The sequence below is a fragment of the Gracilinanus agilis genome, chromosome 3, assembly GCF_016433145.1.
Source record: "Gracilinanus agilis isolate LMUSP501 chromosome 3, AgileGrace, whole genome shotgun sequence".
NCBI classification, from domain to species: Eukaryota; Metazoa; Chordata; class Mammalia; order Didelphimorphia; family Didelphidae; genus Gracilinanus; species Gracilinanus agilis.
In genome coordinates, this window is record NC_058132.1 from 416,871,622 (window position 1) to 416,898,670 (window position 27,049).

A 27,049-nucleotide genomic window follows, 5' to 3' on the forward strand; every position below is an offset into this window, starting at 1 on the left:
TCAAGTGACTTGCCCAGGGTCACACAGCTGGGAAGTGTCTGAGGCCAGACTTGAACCTAGGACCTCCTGTCTCTAGGCCTGGCTCTCACTCCACTGAGCCATCCAGTTGCCCCCTTTTTAATTTTTTATTGTAATGCAAAACACTCTTCCATGTTGGTCATTGTTGTAAGAACAAAGTCATACACAACCAAAACCCCAAAATAAAACCATAAATACACTGATATGAAAGATGACTCCAACAGTTCATTCTCGGAAGGTGGATAGCATTACCTGTCATAATAAGTCTTTCAGGATTATCCCAGATCAGTGCATTGCTAAGACAAGTTTTCATAGATAATCATCATCCATTATTGCTGTTATTATGTAAAGTGTTCTCCCAGTTCTGTCAATGTCAATTCCAAAACAGAAATGCAGCAAGGGCTAGACAATCAGGATTAAATGACTTGCCTAAGGTTACACAGCTAAGAAGTATCTGTGGCTATATTTGAAGCCAAGTCTTCCTGACTCTAGATCTGGTTCTCTATCCACTGTGCTTCCTAGCAGCCCTTCTAATTTATATTGTTAATTATCTATGACCATGAATTTATGGTGGCTATTCTCGGAGTAGACTGCCTATTTTGAGAAAGAGAACAACATCCCTATGGGGTTGAAATAAGCCAAGACTACCATTCTCCATTTTCCTTTTTCTTTACCATTAAAAAATTAATAAGAGAAAGAGGGACATGGAAGCACTAGAAAGTGGGGGGGAAAGGAACAAACCAAACTCCTGATAATTTTTGTCAATTTATCATGTAGAACAAGAAAACAAGATGGTCTCCAGGGTAATGGTACCTCCCTGGTTTCATTCATGAACAGCATTAGCACAGTGCTTGGTTACTACTATATAATATACCTACTAGGTAGTAAGTGCTTAATATTTATTAAGTCTAACTGATTGATTAACTGACTATGGGCCTGCTTCAGTTCTCTGCTAAAGTGAAGAACCTGCATGATGAAAAAGTTGCTACAGTCTGAAAAAATCAACAAGGTAGCATTATAGATTTGCAAGATTGAGGACCTAACCAACAAAGTGTTATAATGGCAACCTATTATGATCACTCAGTTTCTGCATCCCTTAAGTCAGGGGTCAGCAACGTATGGCTCTCGAGCCCTATCTGGCTCTTTTGAGGGCCAGATATGGCTTTTTCTTCTGCAGGAGTCATAAAGTCAATTTTTTTTCAGGTGCTGTTACAGGAGCACATACTGTGAGCACTGTATGGCTCTCATGAAATTACATTTTAAAAAATGTGGCTTTTATGGCTCTCGCGGCCAAAAAGATTGCCGACCCCTGCCTTAAGGATTATCACTAAATCAATAAATGGACAAGCATTTATTAAGCCCCTACTATATGCTAGGCAATGTTTAAGGTGCCAAGGAAAAAAGACAAAAATGAAGTATCCCTGCCCTCAGGGAACTTACATTCTACTAAGGGAAATGTCTATAGTAAGTGTAAGGAGAGAAAGGAGAAAATGAGGGGAGAAGGGAACTAAATCTCTGCTCCTCCACCTCATTAAGATTGTCACAAGAGCTTAAGAGTCATTTCCCAACTAATAAATGATCAAAAGATATGAACAAGCAGTTTTCAGAAAAAGAAATCCAAGTTTTAAATAGCCATATGAAAAAATGTTCTCAATAATTGGAGAAATGCAAATTAAAACGATTTTGAGGTACTACCTCATAACCATCAAATTGACCAAAAAGAAAAATGACAAATGTTAGATGGGAAGTAAGAAAACCTGTACTTACATGCATTTTACTGTTAGAATTGTGAACTAGTCCAATCATTCTGGAAAGAAATTTGGAACTATAACCAAAAGTTATTAAACTGTGCCTATCTTTTACCCAGTAATACAGCTACTATATCCTCAAAGATATCAAAGCAGAAGAAAAAGGCCCCATATAGGCAAAAATTAATAGCAACTCTTTATGTGGGGGCAAACTGAGTACTCATCAACTGGGAAATGACTGAACAAGATACAGTATATGAAAGTGATCAAATGCTATTGTGCTATATAAAATAATCAAGGGAATGGTTTCAGAGAAATTGGGAACACTTGCATGAACTGATTCAAAGTGAAGAGAGAACAATGAAGAAAATAATTTATATAATAAAATCAATATTGTAAAGTCAGACATCTTTGAAAAACTTTTTAACTGATCAATGCAATGACAAACCACAGTTCCAAAGGACTTATGATGGAAAATGCTATTAACCATCAGAGAGAAACTCAATGGATTTAGAGTGAATATTGAAACACATTTTCCTTTCTTTTCCTTCTTTTCTTTTCTTTTTTCTTGTTTTGGCATGGCTAATGCAGAAACTTGTTCTGTTTAAGGATATATTATATATGTGTATATATGAATATATGCATATATGTTTATATATATTTTGGAAATACTTTTGCAAGAAGCAATCATCCTGGTCCAAAATGACTTCTTGCAAAAGTAATTACAATTTGTGATACATTTGGGTTTTTCTTGCTTTCTTCATGACTGGGGGAGGGAGAGAAAAAGAGAATATGGAACTAAAAATATAAAATTGAATTTAATAAAAAATAAGAAAATAAAGAAAAAAGTAAAGAGAAGGAAATCACTTCATGGATAGATTTTAGTGGAGAAATATTTTGAGTCAGGGAGACTAATTAGGAATCTATTACAGTAGTCTCATGAAGAGATGATAAAGTGTAGATGCTAAACAATAACTCTAGTCCAACTATCAATAATATAGAATTAGGTCTTAATCAATGATACATGTAAAACCCACTGGAATTGTGCGTCAGCTACGGTGGGAAGGGGACCTTGGGGGAGAGGGAAAGGACATGAAACATAACTATAGGAAAATATTCAAAATTTTAAAAAAAGAGAGATGATAAAGGCCACACTAGACTAGAAGGATGCCTTTCAAGTATGACTTGAGAGAAGACAATACATGTTAGAGATGCTTTGGAGGGTACAGTGGACAACTTGAAAAAAGATGAAATGGCTTAGACTATGTGGGGAATGAGAAAGAGAATTAACTAGGGCAGACTAAAAGTACTGCTTTATTGCATTGAGATTAAACAAGATAGCAACCTGTGTTTCCTTTCTCCCTTCCTCAGTTATGGCCAACAAAATTTCCCAAGGAATTAAGGCATCTAGGAAAATCATATTAAAATTTTACTCAAAATCTTTCTCTGTTTCTCAATTGATCTTTTTAGTCTTCTCTTTTCAATGTTGTTTCATTAAAATAAATAATAAAAACACTGAATTAAATTGGCCTAGTACTTACAGAACTCCCTGGCAGATTATTTGGTACTAATTCCTTTAACTCTAGAGTTAAATTGTTCCTTTGAAAAATGCAAACTCATCAGATCACAGAGAATTTAATAACTTAACCAAAGATTCCTTGGATACTAGAGAAATCCAAACTTATTAATATGTTATATACTCCACACTTTATAAAGCATACATTGACCATTTATTTAGTGTTACTAGCAGAAAATATACAAAGTTCTTAGGACCTATAACTTATTAGCTTGCTCTGTCAAGTTAAAAGCATGTTTACTTATTTACTTTGTGAAATTTTGAATAAGTTTTAAACTGAAGAAATAGCATAAAATTCCTTATCATCTGATATAGAAAATCTATTCTGTATGTAATGGATCAGACAGCTCAAAGAATTGTTATACAGTATGATTTGCTTAATAAGTTCACCAGTTAATGAAAATAACTTTTTTTCCTTCTATAAATAGCAATTTAACAGTGTTTCAAAACTTGACACTGGAGAATATTTTTGTGAAGCTCGCAATTCAGTTGGATATCACAAGTGTCCTGGGAAACAAATGCAAGTGGGTAAGTAAGAAAACTATTAACTTAAGGTGTCTATGTCAGCATAGGTTGAATTGCTGAAGAACTCAGCATAGATAGAATAACTAGTTAGTGGAACTGATATTTAGGCAGAAATTACTTTAGAGATTCTGAAGTTTAAATTATGCTCTTTCATCCATCTAAAAAAATTGACATAGAAAATAGTAATAACACATATTACTTAATTTTTACTCATCATAGGACCCTGAAGATTGGTTGCCCTGAAGTTTGACCTTTTTACCCTTTATTATTCACATTTTGTTGTTCAGTCATGTCCAACTCTTTGTGATCCTGTTTGGGGTTGGAGTTTTTTGGCCAAGGGACTGGAGTGATTTGCCATTTCCTTCTCCAGTTAATTTTACAGATGAGTAACTGAGACAAACAGGGTTAAGTGACTTGCCCAGGGGTTAGATTTAAACTAAGAAAGATGAATCTTCCCAACTCCAGACCCTGCACTCTATCCACTGTGCCACCTAGCTGCCTGAAATTGTTCTGATAGGCCCCTGTAACTTGTAAGATGAAGTTCTTTTAAAGTATTTCAAGCAAATTTAGTAAGTGCTGAAATTTTTTTCTTTTCTTCCCTTTGTCTCCAAGTTGAATAACCAGGAAAACAAAATGTGTTTACCCTAAAATATGTATGGTGGTGGGTAGGGCCGATAACTAGGAGAAACTGTAATGATGTACTAATTATCTAATCCAACCTCTCATTTTAGATATAATGAAAGCAAGAACCAGAGAAATTAAGTATCTTTCCCAAGGTTAAACAAATAATAAGTAACAGTGCTAGGATTCAAACCCAAGTCCTTCAGAAAGACTTCTTCCACTATCTGATGATGCTTCAGGAAGGTTTTTGCCCTCATCTTATACCAAAGTACAAAAAGTATATAACTTGCAATAGTGATGACTGAGTCTACTACAGATTTGTGTCATCTAATCTCTTTTTGGTTATGTTTAAATTCATTTATAGGATTTTAATTAATTTACCACAAATGTTTTTAATAATTATGCTTAGATTGTTCTGGAAATGTCATCAATTATCAAAGATATCATTTCAACTTATTTCCCTGTTAATTATTTTTTACAGAACATGTATGTTAGGCAAATATTCAAAAAATCACAAAAGCAAATAACCTAAATACATAGTTCTTATTTATTACTATGCTTAATATGAACATAAAATAATTCATCTTTACTTTCTATATATGTATACTTATATTGCATCTTATATTTGTTTTTAGGTTATTGTTAGGTCTTTAAATACAAATAAAATGAATGAAGCAAAAAGAAATAATGAAAGCAAATAGCAGATAACTTTACAAATAATGGGATGTGAATTCTTTTTGCCCTTCTCCAGAGTAAACTGATTTGTTTACAACTTTGTTCTAAAAAACACTTTTGCAATTGTAAAAGTATACACCACTGGGATTGTGTATTCCACAGATACACATAGTATGACGTAATATCTATAAGACATCTGTTTCTATCATAGCCATGAGTGCTCAAACCCCAAAATATTTACAGTAGCTGTATCTGTGACTGGAACTAATTATCCTTTTGATCTTTCCCCCATCCCCACAAAGATAGATCAATGTGAAGCCAGTTTTCTTTGCTTAAACTTGGAATTTGTTTTCACACTGGTCTTGTGAAATCACAGTGTACCACAAGTACTATGCCAAATACGTAAGATATAATATACAAATTCTATGTTCCGGTATTGATCACCTCACATGAAAATAGATAACTCCCCAAATATTACTCCCCTAATATTAAACATACAATATAATTCAACATAATCTACTCCGTAATATTAGAAATAAAACCATATGGGAAATATAGGAATCTAAATTCCTATTTATATATAGGAATATAAATCTGTCATCAGTCATAAGAAAAAACTATTTGTGTGACAATAAGGATGACAAATGGTCCACCATGTAAATTTTAGAATGAGGTAGAAAGAATTTGGAAGGTTGATGTATTCTCACCTCCTTTTGTTCAGCTTCATTTCCTTGAGTGTCCAATGTCCACAATTTCAATTTGTCTCTCTATAGCTGCATTGTTAGTCTTTTGCCTTTGTATACTTCTTCACAAAATAGATCAAATTCAGTAATAGCTTCAACAAAGGATGCTTTGCAGTGGACCAAGTTTCCTCTGGAGAGTTTAGGATCTCAAAGTAGAAAACATAAAGAAGTATAGGGCCAGACCCAACCTTTAGGATGTATTGACTGTATCTCCTTTTTGTTGATTTCAAATACTTCTTGATATACTTGTTGGGATTGATCCACTTTTCCTTTCTTGTCTTCACCAGAAGCAACCTCAGTCAAATAATAGTAGTAGTTTCCTTGCATTTTCAAACAGAAAACTTTGCTTTCTATTTGTGAAGCATTAGGAATCATAAACTTTTCCAACAAAGGCAGTACATCATTGCAGGTAACTTAGTTCAGTCTCAGTTTTCTCTGTGCATTCTTGGGTCATTTGCAATTTTTTCTCAATACCTTCTACCTTTTACTCAATATTGAAATTAACCTTCAAGATGACTGCTGGGCTCCTATGACATTTTGTAAGCAATGGAGAGAGGATTCCTCTGTTCATTGAATAATTCAACTCCTTGCTCAGCTACCAACTTCATACAGGCTGCCATGCCATTATATATATATTTCTTAGCCTGCTTAGCCATTTTGGCCTATGGCACCAGCTCATTTTTATCTGTGATTTAGTATTCTGTGACCAGAGTAAGTGGCAGCAATAATGAAAGAACAGGAGTTCAGTAGTCTCAAGGTGAAAGCAGTGGCCTATATCATCTGATTTCATGTGGACTGTCATAGATTCAAAACCGTATTGATAGTGGGTACAAGCCTTATTTTAATCATAACAAGGAAGGGACTCCTTTCTACTCATGTATCTAAAGGATGCTGTAAGGATTAAAATTGGGGTTTTTGACTCAGTAAGAGAGTTATAAAGTAATATTATGGTTGCTGATTTTAAAATGTTATCACTTAGGTCAAAATGACTTTTAGCAGCTTTTATTTACAAAGAGGTGGAAAGAGTGAAAGTGGGAAATGTAGATAGAGACAGATCCTTAACAAGCCTACCAGCCCTAAGAGTTTCTGAGGTAAAGTGAAGTCTGGTTCAGCACCCCGGCAGGAGGCTTCCTCAGGTCTGCATCTCCTCGTGGAGCCTTCAGCCAGAAGTCCACCAGCACAGCCTCCTCCAAAGCCAAGGCAAGAATCTCAGCCACTCACTCCAAACGCCAGGAAAGGAATGGTATCCCAGACCATGATGGTCTCTTTTTATACCCCCTTTTCCACGTCATTTCCTGTCTCTCCCCCTCTTCACAGAAATCAATTGCAGTCTTTCAGTTTGCCTAGGGCTGCCCAAGGGTGAGGGGGGAGTACTTGTGGCCTCTGGGGGTATGACTTGTGTAATGCAAGGTGGCTAACAGAAACTTTTTGCTTCTGTAATTTCTAACGGTCACAAAAAGTCAGTTAAACATCTTAAAATGTTCAGAAAGTCAGTTAGAACTTAAAGCTATAAATAGAGGTGAAGTTCCAACTGACAGAGCTTTTGCCTTCTGGTTTTCGCTGTGGCTGGAGGCTTTTGCTTTGGCCTTTTGGCTTTGGCCTAATTGCTTTGGCCTTGGCCTGTGCTTATTTTGTTTTGGGGAAATTTGGACCTATCTCATTTCTCTGGATCTCTCCCTGACCTCCCATCTCCATCCCTCCCCTTCCCTGATTTTCCTTTGGGTTCTGGTTGGAAGGGAGGGCTTGGTGATTGAACATTGTGGATTTTAGTTTCTTTAGATAACTGGAGTATCATCAAATAAGTTACTTCTAGATTTGATAAAGACTTTTCTTAAAAGGTAGTCAAATCTTCCTGACTGGGAGAGCCGGGCTCTCTCTGTCTAAACCTCTCCGTGACCCATCCCCCACCCTCACCCTCTCCCTAGCAGCAGTTAGAAAACCCTGAACCCCTCCCCCCTCTGACTGACCCTGGTATTAATAAATCCCCTTGTTACCTATTCAAACCCTGTGGTGAGTCATTGTGTCGAAAATTAAGACAAGGGCCAAGAGGAAAGAATCATTTTCCTTTATTTCTTGAGACAACTGGGGCATCCATCTTAACAGGAAGTACCCACCTTCAGGACTTCCTCCAGCCATCAGTTTGACTGGCAGGGAGGGGCCCTCTCGACCCCTCCCTCAAGAGACTTTGAAACTAACAAGAGAAACCCTCCAGTCAAGCCTAAACGTTTCTTACAGGCCCTGGTTTCCTCCCTGTATCCTCTGTCTCAAGCCTCAGGGAATAAACCTGTTTGAGCTGCCCTCTCCTACATACCCCATTTCCCTTATCTCATATATACCTTCCCTTACCTTCATTTCCTCCTCCAATCACTTTATAATCCCCTATTCCCCTTTATCCTTCCTCACACCCGAATTGCCTTTCATTTGATCCTATTCAGATTATTTACATATTATTTTTGATAACACTTGTGAGTTCCTTTACTTAATGGTTAAGTGGGGTCCTTTAAGTTCTTAATTGATTAAGTTAAAGGGTGCTGATTGAGTTCATTAAAATAGACAAAGAGAGAGAATTCTCTCTTCATAATACTATGGGAGGGAAATTCCTAGTCACTAAGACATTGGGTTCAGGTCCTCAGCCCTTGATCTCTTTGATGAAGGTAAGATGACTTGCAGCTACCAAGCAAGTCCCAGCCCAGGTCAGCAACTAGGAGGAAGAGAGGAGTTTCCTATTGCCAGGGGTTTGAGTTCTCAACTGCTACTCTCTTTGGTGAAGGCAGCCTGTGAAAGTACAGCTGCTGAAGGGCCCTGATGTACCTGGCCCAGACCTGGGTCTTTGACTTGCAGATTTAAAGGAAAAGGATTTCTCTGCTATTGAAGCAAAAGATTCAGTGACCATATCTTTGCTTTCTTCAGAGAAGACATAAGGCAACAGTAATGCTGCTTATTCCACTCTGTCCACAAGCAAGTGGCTGCAGTCTTAGGACTGGTCAATGCCTTATGAGCTAGAAGGAGCCACTGGTGATCCAGGCTCAGCCCTTTACCCGTCAGAGAGATTCCATTAGAGTCTGACAAGAAAAAATGACTCTAAGAGTTATTACAGATGTTTTGTTAGTGGTAAATTAACACAACCACTACCAGAGGCTGGTAGGCAAGGCTCAGAGTCCTTTGGCACAAACAGCAGAAGCTATAGGAAGGAGTGAGTAAGAGGAAGGGGCAAGGTGGGGGGTGGAGTAGAACAACAGTTAATTAATGCCTGTGTCATAGAAAACCTGATTTTTGAGCATAAGCTGAGGGTGGGAGACAATCATTTAGTAAAGGGACTGGTAGTGATTGTTCTGAGTGGAGTTTTTATAGTGATCTTCAGAAATGTCCTTCCACCAATCTACATGGTGGCGGGGGCTTATATCCCGTAGATGAAAGCACATCCACTGTTCTGACTTTGGTCATCTCAGCTGAAAGGCTTTTCTCCAGATGCAGTGTAAATAAAGACTCTCTCAATATTCTGACCTTGCCCATCTCAGTGATGTCCTAATACCAAGAAAAAGGGTAGGAGATTGTTTCTTTCTTTTTTTTTTTTAAACCCTTAACTTCTGTGTATTGGCTCATAGGTGGAAGAGTGGTAAAGGTGGGCAATGGGGGTCAAGTGACCTGCCCAGGGTCACACAGCTGGGAAGTGTCTGAGGTCAGATTTGAACCTAGGACCTCCCGTCTCTAGGCCTGACTCTCAATCCAATGAGCTACCCAGCTGCCCCCCAGGAGATTGTTTCTTATTGGAAACACAGGGAAAACCAACGGTTGGGGGGTGGGGAGGTGAGATTCAATAAGTCAGAGAGTAAATTTCCACAACAAATGAAAATTGCATCACAAATCAGAGTTATAGGATGGACCTAGACTGAAAAATGAAGTTTAAGAAACATCAAAGGATTGCACAGTAATACATATTTCCACAACAAAGACAATCCATCTGCTTTCTTATTGATTCTCTATCAAATTCCTCACAGTGGCTGTTTTACACCTTTTCCCCATCTCAAATCTCCCACAATGCCCCTCACCATCCTCTCAGTTTCTCACTTTTTCTATTTATATTCTCATTAGGTGACCTGATCAAATCCCATGGGTTCTGTTTTATGCTCTTGCTTGGTGATCTCATCATCTCTATGTAGATGACTACTAACAGTGGTGTGCTGATAAATGTTTAATAATGCCTCTCAGAAGGAAATATATATGCATATATATATATATATATATATGTGCACACACTATTCACTTTTTTTTTTAAACCCTTAACTTCTGTGTATTGACTTATAGGTGGAAGATTGGTAAGGGTAGGCAATGGGGGTCAAGTGACTTGCCCAGGGTCACACAGCTGGGAAGTGTCTGAGGCCGGATTTGAACCTAGGACCTCCTGTCTCTAGGCCTGGCTCTCAATCCACTGAGCCACCCAGCTGCCCCCACTATTCACTTTTAAGTTTAAACTACTATATTGACATTTTCTCTATCACTTCCTTAAGTCTAAACAATCCACAAAACAATAAATCAACCTCTGATTTGTAGTGTTTTACTGATTTCTGAGGTATAAATACTTTAATTTAACCATCAGTCTTGGCCTATCACTCCTCCTAAACTCATATATTCAGATATAATTGTTTCCTGAACTCCAATTACATACCAACCATCTGTTACATATTTTGAGTTAAATGTTCTTTAGGAGTCTCGAACTCTGTGTGTCCAAAACGGAATTCGTTCTTTCCTCCAAAACCTACCCCTCTTCTGAACTTCCCTATGAGAACCACAATCCTGAACTATTTTCCCCAATAATATGCCAATAAAACTGAAAATCAAAGTGAAATGAATGTTTGCAAATATATAAATTTTCCAGATGAACAGAACAAGAAACAAGATACTTAAATAACTTTATCTTAGAAAAATAAATTGAACAAGTCATAAATGGATTCTCAAAAAAATACCAGCATTAGATAGTTTTATAAGTTAATTCTTTTAAAGAATAATTAATTCTAAGACCAGATAAAAAGTTCGAAAAAAATAGAGCAGAGCCAAGATGGTAGAGAAGGTACAAACCCATGTGGTTTCTACCAAATTACCCTCCAAAAAGCAATGATATAAATGCCTCAAAACGAATTCTGGAACAGCAAACCTACAAAAAGACAAGGTGAATTAATTTTTCAAACCTAAAATAACTTAGAAGACCAACACGATGGATCTAGTGCACCAGGGTGGGGGTGGAGCACAATGTGCCAGGGCAGGCCTCTAGTAGGCAACAGGCCTTGGGCACAGCTGATGAGGAGGGTAGGACAAAAAAAAAAAAGTTCAAAAAAAGATTACAAGAGTCCCTTTATTGTCTCTAGGTACAAGACTCTTGTTGTATTCCCCACACACAGAACTAGGTTGCAGTCCTCCAATGTAGTCACAGAGTGGGAAGGAGCACCAGCCTACACCAGCACTTGCAGTCACAAGGAATTAGGGGACCCTGGTCACAGTTCCAAGGGGTAAAAGAGTGTTTGAGGTTACTCACAAAGCAGAGAACAGACCAGAGGAGTATTAAATACACCTCTACTTACATCATACCACTTCGGAAGGACTGAAAGCAGATAAGATACTCACTGCCAGTTCTGAAGGCACAAAGAAACTGAAACTTGGATGAGTGTTCCTTTTACCACAGTTACAGAGCCCAACTTTAACAGTTTTTTAAACTAAAAGAAAAGAAAAATGCAGGAAAATGAACAAACCACAAAAAAAAAAAAAAAAAGAAACTCAACATAGAAAATTATTTTGATGACAGGATAGGCTCACACTCAGAAGAATAAAGCAAAGTAAATTCTGCTGCATCCAAAGCCTCCAAGAAAAATATTAATTCCTTCGAAGCCCAAAAAGAATTTTATGGAGGAGTTCGAAAAATATTTTAAAAATAAAAGAAAAATTAGGGGGAAATGGGAGTGATACAGGACAATCATGAAAAAAAGAGTAAACAGCTTGATAAAGGAGGTACACAAAATAATGAAGAAATTAACATTTTACATCATAGAATAGGTCAATTAGTAAAAAAAAAAAAAGGCATAAAAACCCAATGAATGAAAGAACTTTTTAAAAAGAAGAATTGGATAAATGAAAAAAATATATACAAAAATTCACTGAAGTAAAAAACTTCTTAAAAGACCAAATTGGCCCTTTGGAAAAAAGAATTATAAAAATTTACCTAGTAAAAGAACTCTTTATAAAATAGAGTTGGCCAAATAGAAAAGTAGGTATAAAAACTCACTCAAGAAAATCATATCTTAAAAATTAGAATTGGGCAAGTAGAAACTAATGACTCCACGAGACATCATGAAATAATCAAAGTCAAAAGAATGAAGAAATTGAAGAAAATGTAAACTATACATCATGGAGGGAAAAATGACCTAGAAAATAAATCCAGGAGAGATCACTTAGAAATTATTGGACTATCTGAAATCCAAGATCAAAAAAAGAGCTTAAACATCATCTTTCAAGAAATCATCAAGAAAACCTGCCCTGATAGTCTAGAGCCAGGAAACAAAATAGAAATTGAAAGAATCCACCAGTCACCTCCTGAAAGAGATCTCAAAAGGATAACTCCAGGAATATTATACCCAAATTCCCAAACTCACAAGTCAAGAAAAAAATATTGCAAGGAGCCCAAAAGAAACAACTCAAATATCATGGAGCCACAGGCAGGATAACACAAAGCTTAGCAACTTCTACATTGAAGTAATGAAGGGCCTGAAATATGATATTCCAGAGGGCAAAGGAGCTAGGACTTCAACCAAGAATCACTTACTCAGCAAAACTGAGCATAATCCTTCAGGGAAAAAAAAATGAGTATTCAATGAAATAGAAGACTTTCAAATGTTCCTGATGAAAAGACCAGAGCTGAATGGAAAATTTGACTTTCAAATATAAGACTTGAGAGAAGCATAAAAAGGTAAACAGGAAAGTGAAATCAAAAGACATTTAATAAGGTTAAATTGTGTACATCCCTACAAAGAGAGATGATTCTTGTAACTCCAAATAATTTTGTCATTATTAGGATAGTTAGAAAAAGAATACATAGACATAGGGCAAGCGTGTGAGTTGAATATGATGGGATGAGATAAAAAAATAAAATTAAGGCATGAAAAAGAATAATGCTCTAGGTCAGGGGTCAGCAACGTATGGCTCTTTCTGCAGGAGCCATAAAGTCAATTTTTTTCAGGCACTGTTACAGGAGTGTGCACTGTTACAGGAGTACGCACTGTGAGCACTGTACGGCTCTCACAAAATTACATTTTAAAAAATGTGTCTTTTATGGCTTTCACGGCCAAAAAGGTTGCCAACCCCTGCTCTAGGAGAAGAGGAAAGGGAAATATAGAATGGGATAAATTATTGCTCATAAAAGAGGCATGAAAGAGAATTCACAGTGGAAGGGGAGATTGGGGAGGTGAGGAGGAGAGTATGTGAACCTTCTACTCATCAGAATTGGCTCAAGGAGGGAAGAGCATACACTATCAATTGAATATAGAGAAAGCTATCCTACCCTACAGGAAACTACAAAGGGAAGAGGAAAAGAGAACAGGGGTGGGGCCAATAGAAAAGAGGGCAAATTGGGGGAGGTGGAGAACAGAAACTAAACAAGGATAAAAAGATGGAAAGAAATACATAGTAATCATAACGGCATGAAATTTTTTTCAAGTCTTTCCACTAAAGGCTTCATTTCTCAAATATATAGAGAAATTAGTTAAGTATATAAAAAATAGTCATTCCCCAATTGAAAAATAGTAAAAGGATATGAATAGGCAGTCCTAAGACAAAGTTACTAAAGCACTCTATAGTCATGCAAAAAATGCTCTAAATCACTATTATTTAAAGAAATGCAACTTAAAACACCACACACACACACACACACACATATCTATCAGATTAGCTATTATGACAGAAAAGGAAAATGCCAAAATTTAGAGGGCATATGGGAAAGCTAGGACACAAATGCATTGTTGGGAAACGTAAACTGATTCAATCATTCAGGAGAGCAATTTGGACCTGTGCCTTGACCCAGCAATATCATTATTCATTTGCATCCCAAAGAAAAAAAATAAATAAAGAGTGGAAGGACCTATATGTGTAAAAATATTTAAAGCAACTTTTTTTAGTGGGGCAAAGATTTGGAAATTGGAAATGGCTGTTAGGAATATTTTATAACAAACAACTGTGAATAACAGCTATTCTTAGAAATGCAATGATCCAAAACTATCCCAAAGGATTCATAATTTTTTTAAAAAATGCCATCTACTCCCAGAGGAAAAAAAATGAGCCTGGATCCAATTCCTTAATTTTTTTTCTATTTGAGTTTCCTTTGACAAAAGGATTAATATGGGGAAATGTTCTACATAATTGCACACATAAAATCTATAAAATTGTTTACCATCTCAAGGCCGTGAGGGGTTGATGGGGAGAGAAGGGGAGAATTTGAGATTCGATATTCTTTGAGAAATGTTGGGAATTCATTTTACATGTAATTGGGAGAAAAGTGAAATTTAAAAAGAAAAAATAAGTAAAGAAAGAACCCTTACCAAATTCATTCTATGATACAAATATCGTCTTGGTATTTAAACTAGGAAGAAAAACAGAAACTATAGACCAATTTCTCTGATGAAATTTGATGCAAAAATTTCAAATAAAATATTAGCAAGGAATCACAGTGTTATATTTCAAAGATTATGCACTATGACAAGACCAGATTTATACAAGACCAGAACAGTGGTTCAATATTAGGAAAACAAAAAGCAGAATTGACAAAAATTAATAACAACAAAAAGCATCTCCTCATATAAGAATATAAATGGTTTAACTTTATTAAGTCCCTTATAATTGTTTGCTCTTGTTTACCTTTATGCTTCTCATGACTTTTGTGTTTGTATGTCTTATTTTCCATTCAACCCTGATGTATGTCTTCCATTTCACTAAAAATCCATGTCCTCCCCAAAAGGATTGTATTCAGTTTTGCTGAGTAGATTGTTCTTGTTCTAAGCCTGGCTCTTTTGCCTTCTCAACCAGCACATTTCACAAAGTTCTTTAAAGTGGAAACTGATAAATCTTTGATGATACTGACTGTGGCTCCTCAGGACTTGAATTATTTTTGTCTGGCTGCTTGCAATATTTCTTTCTTGAATTTTCTTTTCTTTTTTAATTTTTATTTTGAATATTTTCCCCTAGTTATATATTTCATGTTCTTTCTCTCTTCCCCAAATCCCCCTTCTTGAATTTTCAACTCTGAATTCTGCCTACAATATTTCTTAGAATTTACATGTTGGGGTTCTCTTTCAGTTTCTACTTTGCTCTCCAGTTCTAAGATATCTGGACAGTTTTCTTTTATTATTTCTTGAAATATGATGCCTAAAATCTTTTTGTTGTTGCAATTGATGGTTTTCAGGCAGTTCAATTATTCTTAAATTATTTCTCCTTGATCTGGTTTTAAGTTTATTTGTTTTTCCTTTAAGATATTTCACATTTTCTTTTATCTCTAAGACTTTTGGCTTTGTTTTATTATTTATTTATGTTACAAAAAGTTATTAACTTCCATTTGGCCAATTCTCATTTCTAAGAAGGTTTTTCTTAGTAAAGGGTTTTTAAAAACATCTTCCAAGCTATTAATTCATTTTCTACATTTTTCCTCCCTAGGTCTTGCTTTTTTCCCCAGTTCTTTCTCCTTCCTCTCATTTGCTTTTTAAAATCAATTTTAACTATTTTTAAACTCATGTTTTAACTCTTCTAGGAATTCTTTATGAACTCATGTCCAAACTCCATTTTTTTTGAATTGTAGATGTTTTTGAGTCCTTTTCTTTCTCTATGTCTGAGCTTGACTGTTTCCAAAATAGCCCTTTAAGATGGAATTCACTCTTCCTCACATATTCCTGAGTGAAGCAGGAATAATTCAAGAAACCACATTGGCAGAATCCACTACAAATTCTTGTTTCATAATCTCAACAGGACCCTAATTGCAGAAAGGCAGTCCTTTTGCATTTCCCTGGTTTATTATATAATATTATATAATTATATAGTAATCAACACAGCAATTCTTCCAAACTTTCCCATCCTTCTTCAAACCTCTTATGATACCCCTCCCCTCTTCATTCTCTCAGTTGAGAACCATGATTCATATTTCACTGAATAAATTAAGGTCATTGAACAAGAGCTCCCTCTTTTCTTCCTCTTCTCACATTACTCAGATGTCTTCTAAGATGATCTTTGTCTCACTTGAAGAGATGACTCTTCCTCTTGTCAAGACTAACCCTTCTACATGCACAAGTGACCCCATTGCATCCCAACTTCTCTAGTAGATTACCTCCTCTATAATCCCTATTCTCTCGCTAATCTACAACCTCTCTCTGCCTACTGTCTGCTTCCTATTTCCTATAACTATGCCTGTGTCTCCCCATCCTCCAAAAAAAACCTTACTTGATCCCTCCCTTTGTGTTACCTATCATTCCACATCACTCCCCCTTCCTCTCACTGTTCTTAAATTTCTGCAGTTTCACTTCTGACTTCATTGTTAAACTGAAAATGCTCTCTTCAAAATTATCAGTAATCTTTAAACACCAAATCTAATGGTCTTTTCTCAATCCTCATTCTTAACCTCTGTGCAGTTTTTAATTCAGGTGATCAGTCCCTTCTCCTGAATGCTTATTGGCATTTCTCTTTAGGTTTCTGTGACTCTTCTATTCTATTTCTCTTCCTACCTATCTAACTGTTCCTTCCCAGCTGAATCTTTATCCAGATAGAACCTGGTAACTATAGGTCCCTCAAAAAGGATTCTCCTTAGTCCTCTTTCCTTCTCCTTCTATACTATTTTTCTTGGTGTCATCATTTTCAGTGGATTAAATTATAATCTGTATGCAAATTATTCTCAGATCTGTTTATCCAACCCAAATATCTCTCCTGACCTCTAGTCTCATATCTTCACCTGTTTATTATTGCCAAGTCCTACTATTTAAATCTTTGTATCACCTTGTCTAAATATCCCCTAACTTCCTCTACATTGTCACCACCCTAGGAAAGCCTTCATCACTTCCTGCCTAGATTATTGCATTAACCTGCTAGTAATTTACCTTGCCTCTCCCTACTCCAGTCTTCCTCTATTTATCTGTCAAATTGATCTTCCTTAAAATCTAACCATTCCATCTCCATATTTAATTAACTTCTGGGTGTATAATGTGTCTGGGCTATTCCAGGAGGACTAGAAGGGCTTGCTGAGCCCTTTTCAGGGCTGTTAAGTTACCTTTGGTGTCCACCTTTCCCACAACTCTGGCTTAAAGAAGCTGTAGCGTGTGCAGTAGCCACACCTCAGTAAAATCATGGGCTAAATAGTATATATTTCAACATTCAGTGTCTTCCACACAAAGATGGACATGGGGTAGAATGGTGAAAATGTATGGAGGAAAATACAAGTGAGTTTGAAGAGGTTAAATACCTGCAGATTACATTAAAGCCTTATAGCATGAATATTTTTTCAAAAGAATATAGAGATTTCTGATATGTCCAGAATTAAATAATATAAGAAATGAAACAGGCTCTACTTAACAGAAAGAAAATATCTGGCCCTCACTATGGAAGTAACCTCTGAACCAACAGTCTTCTGTACAGTCAAGTCAGAACATGAGGAATGAAAGAATGGTGATTGTGACATGGTGGCAAATGGATTTATAATCATCTGAGTCTTAACCATTAATCCTCAATAATGTGTAAATGAGTCTGTAATTACTAGGAGCCAAGAAGTATTATCAAATCTCTCAGTGACTTGTAAATGAGCATATCTACGCCTTCCATAGGAAAATGGAATCAAAGTCCCAAATAAAGGTTCAAAGTGATGTTTGTACCTTATCAAATTAATCTGGTGCCATTGATCAACCCAAGAAGGAATTGATGCTGAGTCGGGGGAAGTAATTTTCCTAGCATCATAAAGGTATCTAATGATAGCCAGGACTAGAAGTCTCAACCTATAGTCTATAGCTTTTTCCATTACGACTATCTATATAACTTGAATGTAGAGACTTTATCTTCATCATCTCAGAGTATTTTCACTTATGCACATCAAATGAGATGATAAGCATAGAGCATTTTGTAAACTGTAAAGCACTACATAAATATAAGCAATGATGATGATATCCGCATAAAAGCTCTGACATAAAGATAAGCAGATGAGATGGCCTCAGACATGGAATGGTTAGATGACATGTTTTCTTGACATATTTTGCCTTCAATTATAATTATCTTTTTTTCTCCTTCTACTTCGTATTTTAGGAGAGCTAGCCATGTAATTAATTACATGTTCTTTGTTGCATCTGATTGTAAAAGCTGACAGTATAACAGCAATCTAATGTCCATTAGGTACAAACAGGCAAGTGAATCAATAAATCATCTTCATAAGAACATTTCAAGTTTCAGCAATAGATCCATTTCATCTCCCCCCAAACAGCCTTTTAAATGCATGGATAGTTCTCAGGTCTTCAGGTGCAGCCTCTACACTTTGAGGAGCATTGTGCTGGGAAGAAGGCTAACTGTGGAATGAAGAAAAAAACATATTCTAATCTCTGCTTCTGATACTTATGTGTGAGGGGCCCCTGGGCAAGTTAACTAACTTCAGTTAACTTTAGTTTCTTCATCTATTAAAAGAAATTACTGAATTATCTACTCTCATAGGGTTATTGTGAGTAATAAAATATTGTTATTGTTCAGTCTTGTCCAGTTCTTCGTGACTCCTTGGGGCTTGTTTGATAAGGCTATTGAAATGATTTGCCATTTCTCCAGTTTCATGCAAGCAGGAGTTAATTGACCTGTCCAGGGTCATACAGCAAGTAAACTGCTTGAGATTATATTTGAACTCTGGTCTTTCTGACTCCAGGTCCAGTGCTCTATCTACTACATCAGCTAGCTGCTCCCAATAATAAAATATAAGCTATTCTCAGGAGTTTACTAGTAGAAATGAGAACAAGAAATCTAAGAATTTTAGTTTTCCCTCTAGTTTGAATGGAATTTGACTAATTGCTGAACCTTTGTGGACTTAAGATTAATCAGTCAGTCACCAAGTATTTATTACATATTATTATTTATTATTTTCTATGTTCTAGGTATTATGCTAAGAGCTGAGAATACCAAAAAAGGAAAAATAAACCAGTCTCTGGCCTCAAGAGTTCTCATTCTGTAATTTTTTTTCTTGCTTTGTTTTGTTTTTTAAACAGCTATCTATTGGAAGGTAATATGGCACAGTATAGAGAAAGCTTCAAAGCCAGGAAGACCTGGGTTCAAGTCCCATCTCTGATACACATTGGCTGTGCAACTCTAAGCAAGTCAACTTCTCAGTCCCTCAGGCAGTTCGCTAAGATTAAAAGGTCCCGAGAAGGTGATACTGATATAGAGTTTCCTCACTTGAAAATTCCCTATACTAATTAAATCAAAGGTCCAGTCTCAGTTGTTATCTTATATATAAGATATATGATTATTAAAAAGGGGTAGGTAATATATTTTAATACTAAATATTCCCTGTTCATTTAATATTTCTAGATTTCATTTTAAAATCTCCATCAACAAATACATTTTAAATATATGTAATAAGTAGTGGGAAATTCTATAAATATTTCCTCTAAATTATTTAATGCAAACATAGATTTATACTACAAATATTAGAAAAGAGACCATGGTATTAAAAAGTGGGGATTTAAGACATTTTTCCCTTTTGAAATGCAAGCAAATTATCTTATGCTGATAGGTGTTACAGCCAAGTCTAATGGAAAATGTCCTAGATTTTAAACTTTATCACAACTTTTTTTGGTTAAAACACATGAAAATATTTTTCTGTAACATTTCTCATATAATGTGAAGCCAATTTATAGAAATGAAAAGTTGAGCACAATTAGTTTCATATTAATAACTTCATACATTTCATCTATTTTACATTGAATTTATGTGGATTTTATTTTTCATTCTAGATGACCTCAATATAAATGGTATCTTAGGAGCTGTAATAACTGTGGCCTTATTGATTTTATTATGTGGCCTCGGAGCCTGTTATGCTCAGAAGAAAGGTTACTTTGCAAGTAAGTAAAAATCTCCTATAATTATACACATAGACAAGATGCTATTTTTTCTTCAAAATCATGATAGTTTCTGAATTCTATTTAATTTCTATAATAGAAAATGTCAAATATTGATGAGAGAAACATTATTTAAAGATAAGTTTGAAGGATACAGATTTGTGTTTGAGTGATTAGATGTAGTACATTTAAGAGAATGCTATTTTAAGGATAAGAATTGTTTTTGCTCACATAAAATTTCATTTCTGGTCCAAATACTTTATTAGTGGAAAGCAGTAAGGTATTCACCATTATATTTTTAAAAAACAATATGCCCAATAGTTGAAAAAATAGCCAACATCAATAGACACTTTAAAAATTGTTTTGCTATACTAAACATATACTCTACAATTGAAACTGATTTTTTTTTAAACTTTGGAACCATATAACTCCATATATATGTTGGAAAGCACAGTGTACGCAAATAATTCTCAGGGGATTGAAGTGTATGAAGTACAAAATGTGTTTGTCTATGTAAACTTACTTCCTCTGTGAGATAGTATAAAAGTTAGATCAAATGCATCTAGAAACCTAGTACAACAGTACAATTACCTCCTAATTATGCACTCTCATTTATGACTGGCTAGACCAAGAGGAAAATTGTTTTTGTAGTTTCAGAAAAGTTCTTTGGAGTTGGTGTTAGTAAGATATAGTGATGAATTTTTCTCTCTGAATAAATGTGTCATGGATATTTTAGATTTTATGGGTAAACAATTGAATTGCTGATTGTGTGATGAACTGCTTTCTGGGAATTGGGGCTTTAAAAAATATTTTAAACAGACAATAAACTTAAATTTAAATGAACTCTGATTGTGTTCATAACATATGTAAAGAATGTTTCTCCAAGTGAATTTTACTAAGAAGATATGCCATCATTAAACTGACTTAAAATATCCAGAAGTGTTCCCCAGTAGCCTAATGAAAGTGATCTGACTCCACCTGCTGGGTTTCAGCGAAAGTATATGCCAATAAAACTGACTTTTTGTAGTCGTTAGCCCCACATCAAAGAACACTAGGCTTGAAATTCCTACAGAGAATAAAAAAGAAATGGTACTAAAAAGAGAGATGGGACAGTGATTCATGGAATGTCTATCAGGATCAATAATTAACCAAATTCATTGGAAAGCTGACATATTTATCATGAAATCATTCATTATTTGCAGTGAACAAAAGTTCATTTTCCTACTATTACAGAACTTCTTTAAGAATATTATTTTCTAATATTCCATTTTGAAAATAAAATTTCAGGAGCTGAAGAAGATCAAAAGTAACAATGTATTTAAAAGAGAGTTTGTAAGAAGTCATACTTTGTTTCATATTAATCTTAATCATTCTATATTTTCTATTGTATTAATGATATACACTTATTCTTTTGTAGAAGAAAACTCCTTTCAGTAAGTATAAGTCTTTTAAGTTTGGGGCTTTCTTTTTCCTAGCAAATAATTTTCAGAATATGTAAATTATGAAATGTGGTTATTTATGTAAGTTCACTTCCTTTGGGAGTTAGCATAAACATTAGACTAAAGGATCTAAATGTTTAATGCTTACAGTGTTAATAAAATTATGCCCAAGACCTTCCTCCCTACAACTTTATATGATCAGTCAATGAGACTATAGACACAGCCAACAGACTGCTCCTGGTTTGCATTGTCATTCAACAAGCATTTATTAAATATCTGTCATGTACAAGATACCGATATAGGTTGGGGATATAAAAACCAAACCAAACCTATTCTCACAGAATTGACATTCTCCTAGAATATGCATATGTCTTATTAATACTTCATTTTTTAAAAATCTTCATTTTGGAATGTTTTTATTCTAATTACTATACTTAGTATATATACTATATTATATTTAACTAAGTTTTTAATGGCATCATATGAGTCATATATTCCAACTTTCTTGACATAAAATTTGGCCTCTGGGTCCAGAAACAAACACTTTTGTATAAATTTAATTTTTGTGAAATGGTAAAAAAAATAAGTTAATGCATTTATAAACGCTTTTTTAAATGTCATTGTTTCATACTATCAAGCACTTGCATATCCCTAGTACTGGCCTAGATGTTCAGTGCTTATGTATAAAACTGCACACATACTAATATTTCATTGCAATGCCCCCCTCTATAGAAATGTCATTAAATTAAAATCAAGGCTGATTTCTCTTTTCTGTTTGGCCAAGATAACTTGGGTATGATTATTAATCCTTATTTACCAAGAAATGATGTGTACTTCCATACACTAGAGAATCAAGAAGTTGTAATCTAATAAATAACATGCCTTCTATGTCTCCCTAAATAGGAAGAACAGTTCAGACCCTAAAGCTGCTATGGGTGAATGTGTAAGTACTTTTCCAAATACATTTTACATAGAAGTATGCTAAGGAGAGGGCGAGGGCTATGAAAGAATTAGATAACTTTTATTTTTTCCCATTAACTTTACTATATGCCAGTGGCCCATGTTAATTCCTTTCTAAAATAAAGTTTTGGTTTTTAAAAATGTAAAAGCATCTTTGATAATATGTCAATTATATAGTTTTGCAGAGCACAGGAAATTGGCCAAATCATTTGATATAATTTCTGCACATGCTTAAAATCATAACAAAAAGAAGATAAAAGAGTGAATTAACTTCCTATGGCATGTGGAGTATGCTGAATTATAGTTCTCTAATTCCAAAGAGCATTGAGAAGAAATAAATTCAAATTGCCATGAGGTTAGTTTTGTATAATTATGGAATCACGAAATCAGAAGTGATTTAAAAGACCATCTAATACAACCTGTAGAGCCCCTATAAGTGACACAGTGGATAGAGGACTGGGCCTGGAGTCACATCACAGTCTTCTTCCTAAATTCAAATCTGGCTCTGACTTACTAGCTGTATGACCCAGGGCAAGTCACTTAACCCCCCTTCCTCAGTTTCCTCATCTGCAAAGTGAGCTGGAGAAGAAAATGGCAAACCATTCCAGTATCTTTGCCAAGAAAAGCCCAAATAGAAAGGAAGAATCAGACACAACTGAAACAACTAAACACACAATAATTACATGACAAATGCTATATAATATTATCTCATTTAATCCTCACAACTCTTTGAGGTTGGTACTGTCATTATATATAAGCACACACACACACATATATATAAAATGTCATTATGTATATATACTGTCATTTTATATATATATACACACAGAGGAAACCAAACTAAATAGATCTTAAATGACTTCCCAGGGTTACAGAGCTAACAAATGTCTGAGGCTACATTTGAATTCAGCTTTTCCTAACTCCTGGTCCTGCTGTCCATCCATTGCACCACCTAATTGCCTCAAAGTGTATACAAAGAAATTTCAAGAGATAGAACTAATAGTTTAACTGGAACAGTGTGTGTTACAATAGCCAGTACAAAGGGAACATTAAATGCAAACCTGGTTAATTTATCTTTTCCCCCAATGATAGTAGGGGAGCCGCTGCAGATTTTTCTGCATAAGAGTAACATGATCAGATCTACAATTTAGGGGTATCAATTTGACAGCAGCAGGAAAGACTGATGGAAGAAGAAAGAGATTAGAAGTAGGGACCAAGTAAGAGACTATAGCAAGAGATGAGCAGAGAGGTGATGAGGGTTTCAACTAGGATAGGGGTTGTGTGAGTGGACAGAGGATGCAAGAGGCATTGTGGAAACTGAATTGACAAGATTTAGCAAATGACTGGATATAGGGGTAATTGAAGGGGAGTCAAAAATCTTTACTATAATGATAGGAACCTGGATGACTGGCAGAATGGTGGTGCCCTCAACAGAAAGAGGGAATTTAGGGGAAGGACACATTTAGGAGGAAGTATCAGTTTTTATTTTGAACTTGTGGAGTTTGAGATGTCTCACAGGCAGTTGGTAATATATAGCTATAATTCAGGGAAAGCACAGGGCTAGATTTGTAAATTTAGGAGTCATTAGTAGGTAGATGGTATTTAAACTTATGGAAGCTGATCAGATTAGATGAGGAAAATGAATACCAGGGTGGTTAAAGTGACTTTTCTATGGTCACATAGACAGTAAACGACTGAGAAGGGATTTAAACATAAGAACTTCAGACTCCCTGGCATAAACTAGAATTACATGATAAATTTAACAGTGAATTTTATTAGAAACAAATGTAAATATTTTATTTCACCTAAGAAAGTCAATAGTACAACGCAGAATGGAGATTCTAAACAGAAACTCATGTGGGAAAAGATTTAGGAATTTTAGTTGACTGCAAGCTTAGTGTGACATGGATGATAGAAAAGAGAATGACATGTTAGGGTATAGTAATAGTACCAGAATTTTTTTAAAAAGACAAGTATAATTGGTTAAATATGTTGTGGTACATGATTTAATGGAATAATATTGCACTATAAGAAATAACAAACAGGATGAATTCAGAAACTAGAAAGACTCATCAATTGTTGCAAAGCAAAATGAGCAAAATCAAGAGAACACTGTATACAATAATAGAAATATTATATAATGATCAACTATAAAGGACTAAACTATTTTCAGCAATGTAAGGTTTCAAGACAACCCTGAGGGCCTCATGAAAAATGTTATCCACAGCCATAGAAAGAACTGTTGGAGACTGAATACAAATGAAAACATACCACTTTTCACTTTTTCCTTCATTATTTTTTCTCATATGTACAATATGTATCTTTTTTTAACAGCATGAGGAAAATGGAAACATGTATTGCATGGCAGCCCTGCTATTATCAATATCAGAATATTTACCATCTCAGGGAGGGGGGAAGGAAGGATGGAGAAAATTGCATTGCCAATTGTAAGATAATAGTTAAAAATTGTTTCTACATGTAATTCAATAATAATAATAATTTTCTTAAAAGTCTAGTATAGTGCCTAAAATAAGGGAGGTAATAGTAGTTCTATTAATCTGAGATATTTAGACTATACTATATGTCATTTGGCTTAGGTGCAATATTTATTTTATTTTATTTAATTGATTAATAAAGAAAAATTTTCCATGGTTACATGATTCATGTTCTTTCCTTCCCCTCCTCCCATTCCCCTCCCATAGCCAATGTGCAATTCCACTGGGTTTTACATGTGTCCTTGATCAAGAAGGTTTTATCAATTATTTTTGATCAAGCAATATTTTAAAAGACTATTGTTTAGCAGGAAATCATACAAATAGGAAGGTGACTTGAATGATGAAGGGCTTTGAAAATATAAATATATGAAGGGGGCAGCTGGGTAGCTCAGTGGATTGAGAACCAGGCCTAGAGACAGGAGGTCCTAGGTTTAAGTCTGGCCTCAGACACTTCCCAGCTGTGTGACCCTGGGCAAGTCACTTGACCCCCATTGCCTACACAAGCCAATACACATTTTTGATTCCAAAATGGAGGGTAAGGGTTTTAAATTAAAAAAATAAATTAAATAAATTTTAAAAAGAATGTATGAAAGTTGTTTATTCTGGAAAAGAGAAGACTTGGGGGAACATTAGTTTTGTTGTTGTCATTTTCAGTAGTGTCTGACTCTTCATGACCCTATTTAGAGTTTTATTGGTCAAATTACTAGAGTGATTTGCCAATTGCTTCTCCAGCTTATTTTTACAAACGAGGAAATGGAGGCAAGCAGAGTTAAGTGACTTGCCCAGGATCACACAGTTATCAAGTGTCTGAGGCCAGATTTGAACTTGGGAAGTCTTCTGACTGCAGGTCAGTCCTCTACCTACTTCAATGCCTAGCTGCCTTTAGGGGTATGGAGTCAGGGGATATGATAACTACCTTTAAAAAACTGTACACACCAGTGCTAATTGTACTCTTTTGATTATCCTAGAATAGTTTTATTCCTTCTTCAACATGATTAAAAAAAATATTTAAAGGTAATTGTGTTCCACTGATACAGCTATTCTAGAATAATCAAAAAGGCACGATTAGCACTTGTGTGTAGACTTTTTTCTCTACAGATATTTATCAAGTGTTTGGTATGGGGCTACACTATGTGGCCTCCAGGATACCTTTCAACTCATATAATTTGAGGTCTGATTAATAATTAATATAGGCAAGTCTTTGCAATTGCTGTGACAAAAGAAAGAAGACAGATATGGAGGATTACTAAAGTATACTGTTCCCATGCTACTATTTGTAAGTCTATTCTGTTCAGCAATTCCACTCAAGAATTTCTTGACTCAGGAATACTTTTGTTTTTCTTTAATTGAATTGTGAAAAATGCAACACTAGAATCCATTTTAGTGAAATGATATTATTTTACTATAATAATTGCTAGCATTTACATATTACTTTAAGGTTTGCAAAGTGCTTCACAAATGTGATCTCATTTATCCTCATGACAACACTTGGAGTTAGGTGTTATCCTTATCCCCATGTTACAGATGAGGAAACTGAGGCAGGCAGCAGTTAAATGTTTTGCCCCCAATTCTACAGCTATTAAAGGTATGAGACTGAATTGAATTTGTATCTTCCTGATTAGATTTCTAGCACTCAATCTACTGTGCCACTTACTTGACTTTTTTGGCTTTTTTATTTAGAAAAAAATTAAACAGATTTATAAACAAGTTTTTTGCATAGGTAATGACTATATATTTGTTAAATGAAATTATATAATTAAACATGCTTTTTTTTTTACCCATAGGATTTTAAGCACACGAAGTCCTTTGTAATTTAGAAGACTTCTTCCTTTGAGACATACCCAAACTACTGTTTGTTAAACAAACTATTAAAAATGATATTAAAAACCTGTGCCTTGTCTTACATTTAACAAAAGCTACATAATGAAAAAAGAAAAATAATTTTGGTTAAAGTTTTATCATGTGCTCTATTAGTATTTGAAGTATAACATTTTAAAGGAATAATCTTAAGCATTTGACATAATGATTTGTTTTTTTGTTTGGAGCTCTTCTGTCTGATTCGTTAGTTTTGAATCTCACAATGTCTTTGTATGTGTGCATTTCTGTATTTCTTTGAGTAGTTATACCTTATTTGGATGCTTAGCGATCTCCTC

General features: G+C 35.1%; 1 protein-coding gene across 2 annotated transcripts in view; it reads left to right on the forward strand.

Annotated features, from left to right (window-relative positions):
• Positions 1-26,787, forward strand: part of JAM2 (junctional adhesion molecule 2) — a 132,117-nt gene extending 105,330 nt beyond the window's left edge. The window contains exons 6-10 of one of the 2 annotated variants that reach the window (XM_044670260.1): positions 3,771-3,870; positions 19,898-20,005; positions 21,420-21,435; positions 22,345-22,384; positions 26,681-26,787. In XM_044670260.1, the coding sequence (XP_044526195.1) occupies positions 3,771-3,870; positions 19,898-20,005; positions 21,420-21,435; positions 22,345-22,384; positions 26,681-26,713 (297 nt within the window). In that variant the 3' untranslated portion in view covers positions 26,714-26,787. The remainder of the gene's footprint in view (positions 1-3,770; positions 3,871-19,897; positions 20,006-21,419; positions 21,436-22,344; positions 22,385-26,680) is intronic. The other variant, XM_044670262.1, reaches the window with a different exon arrangement.
• The last annotated feature ends 262 nt before the right edge of the window (positions 26,788-27,049 follow it).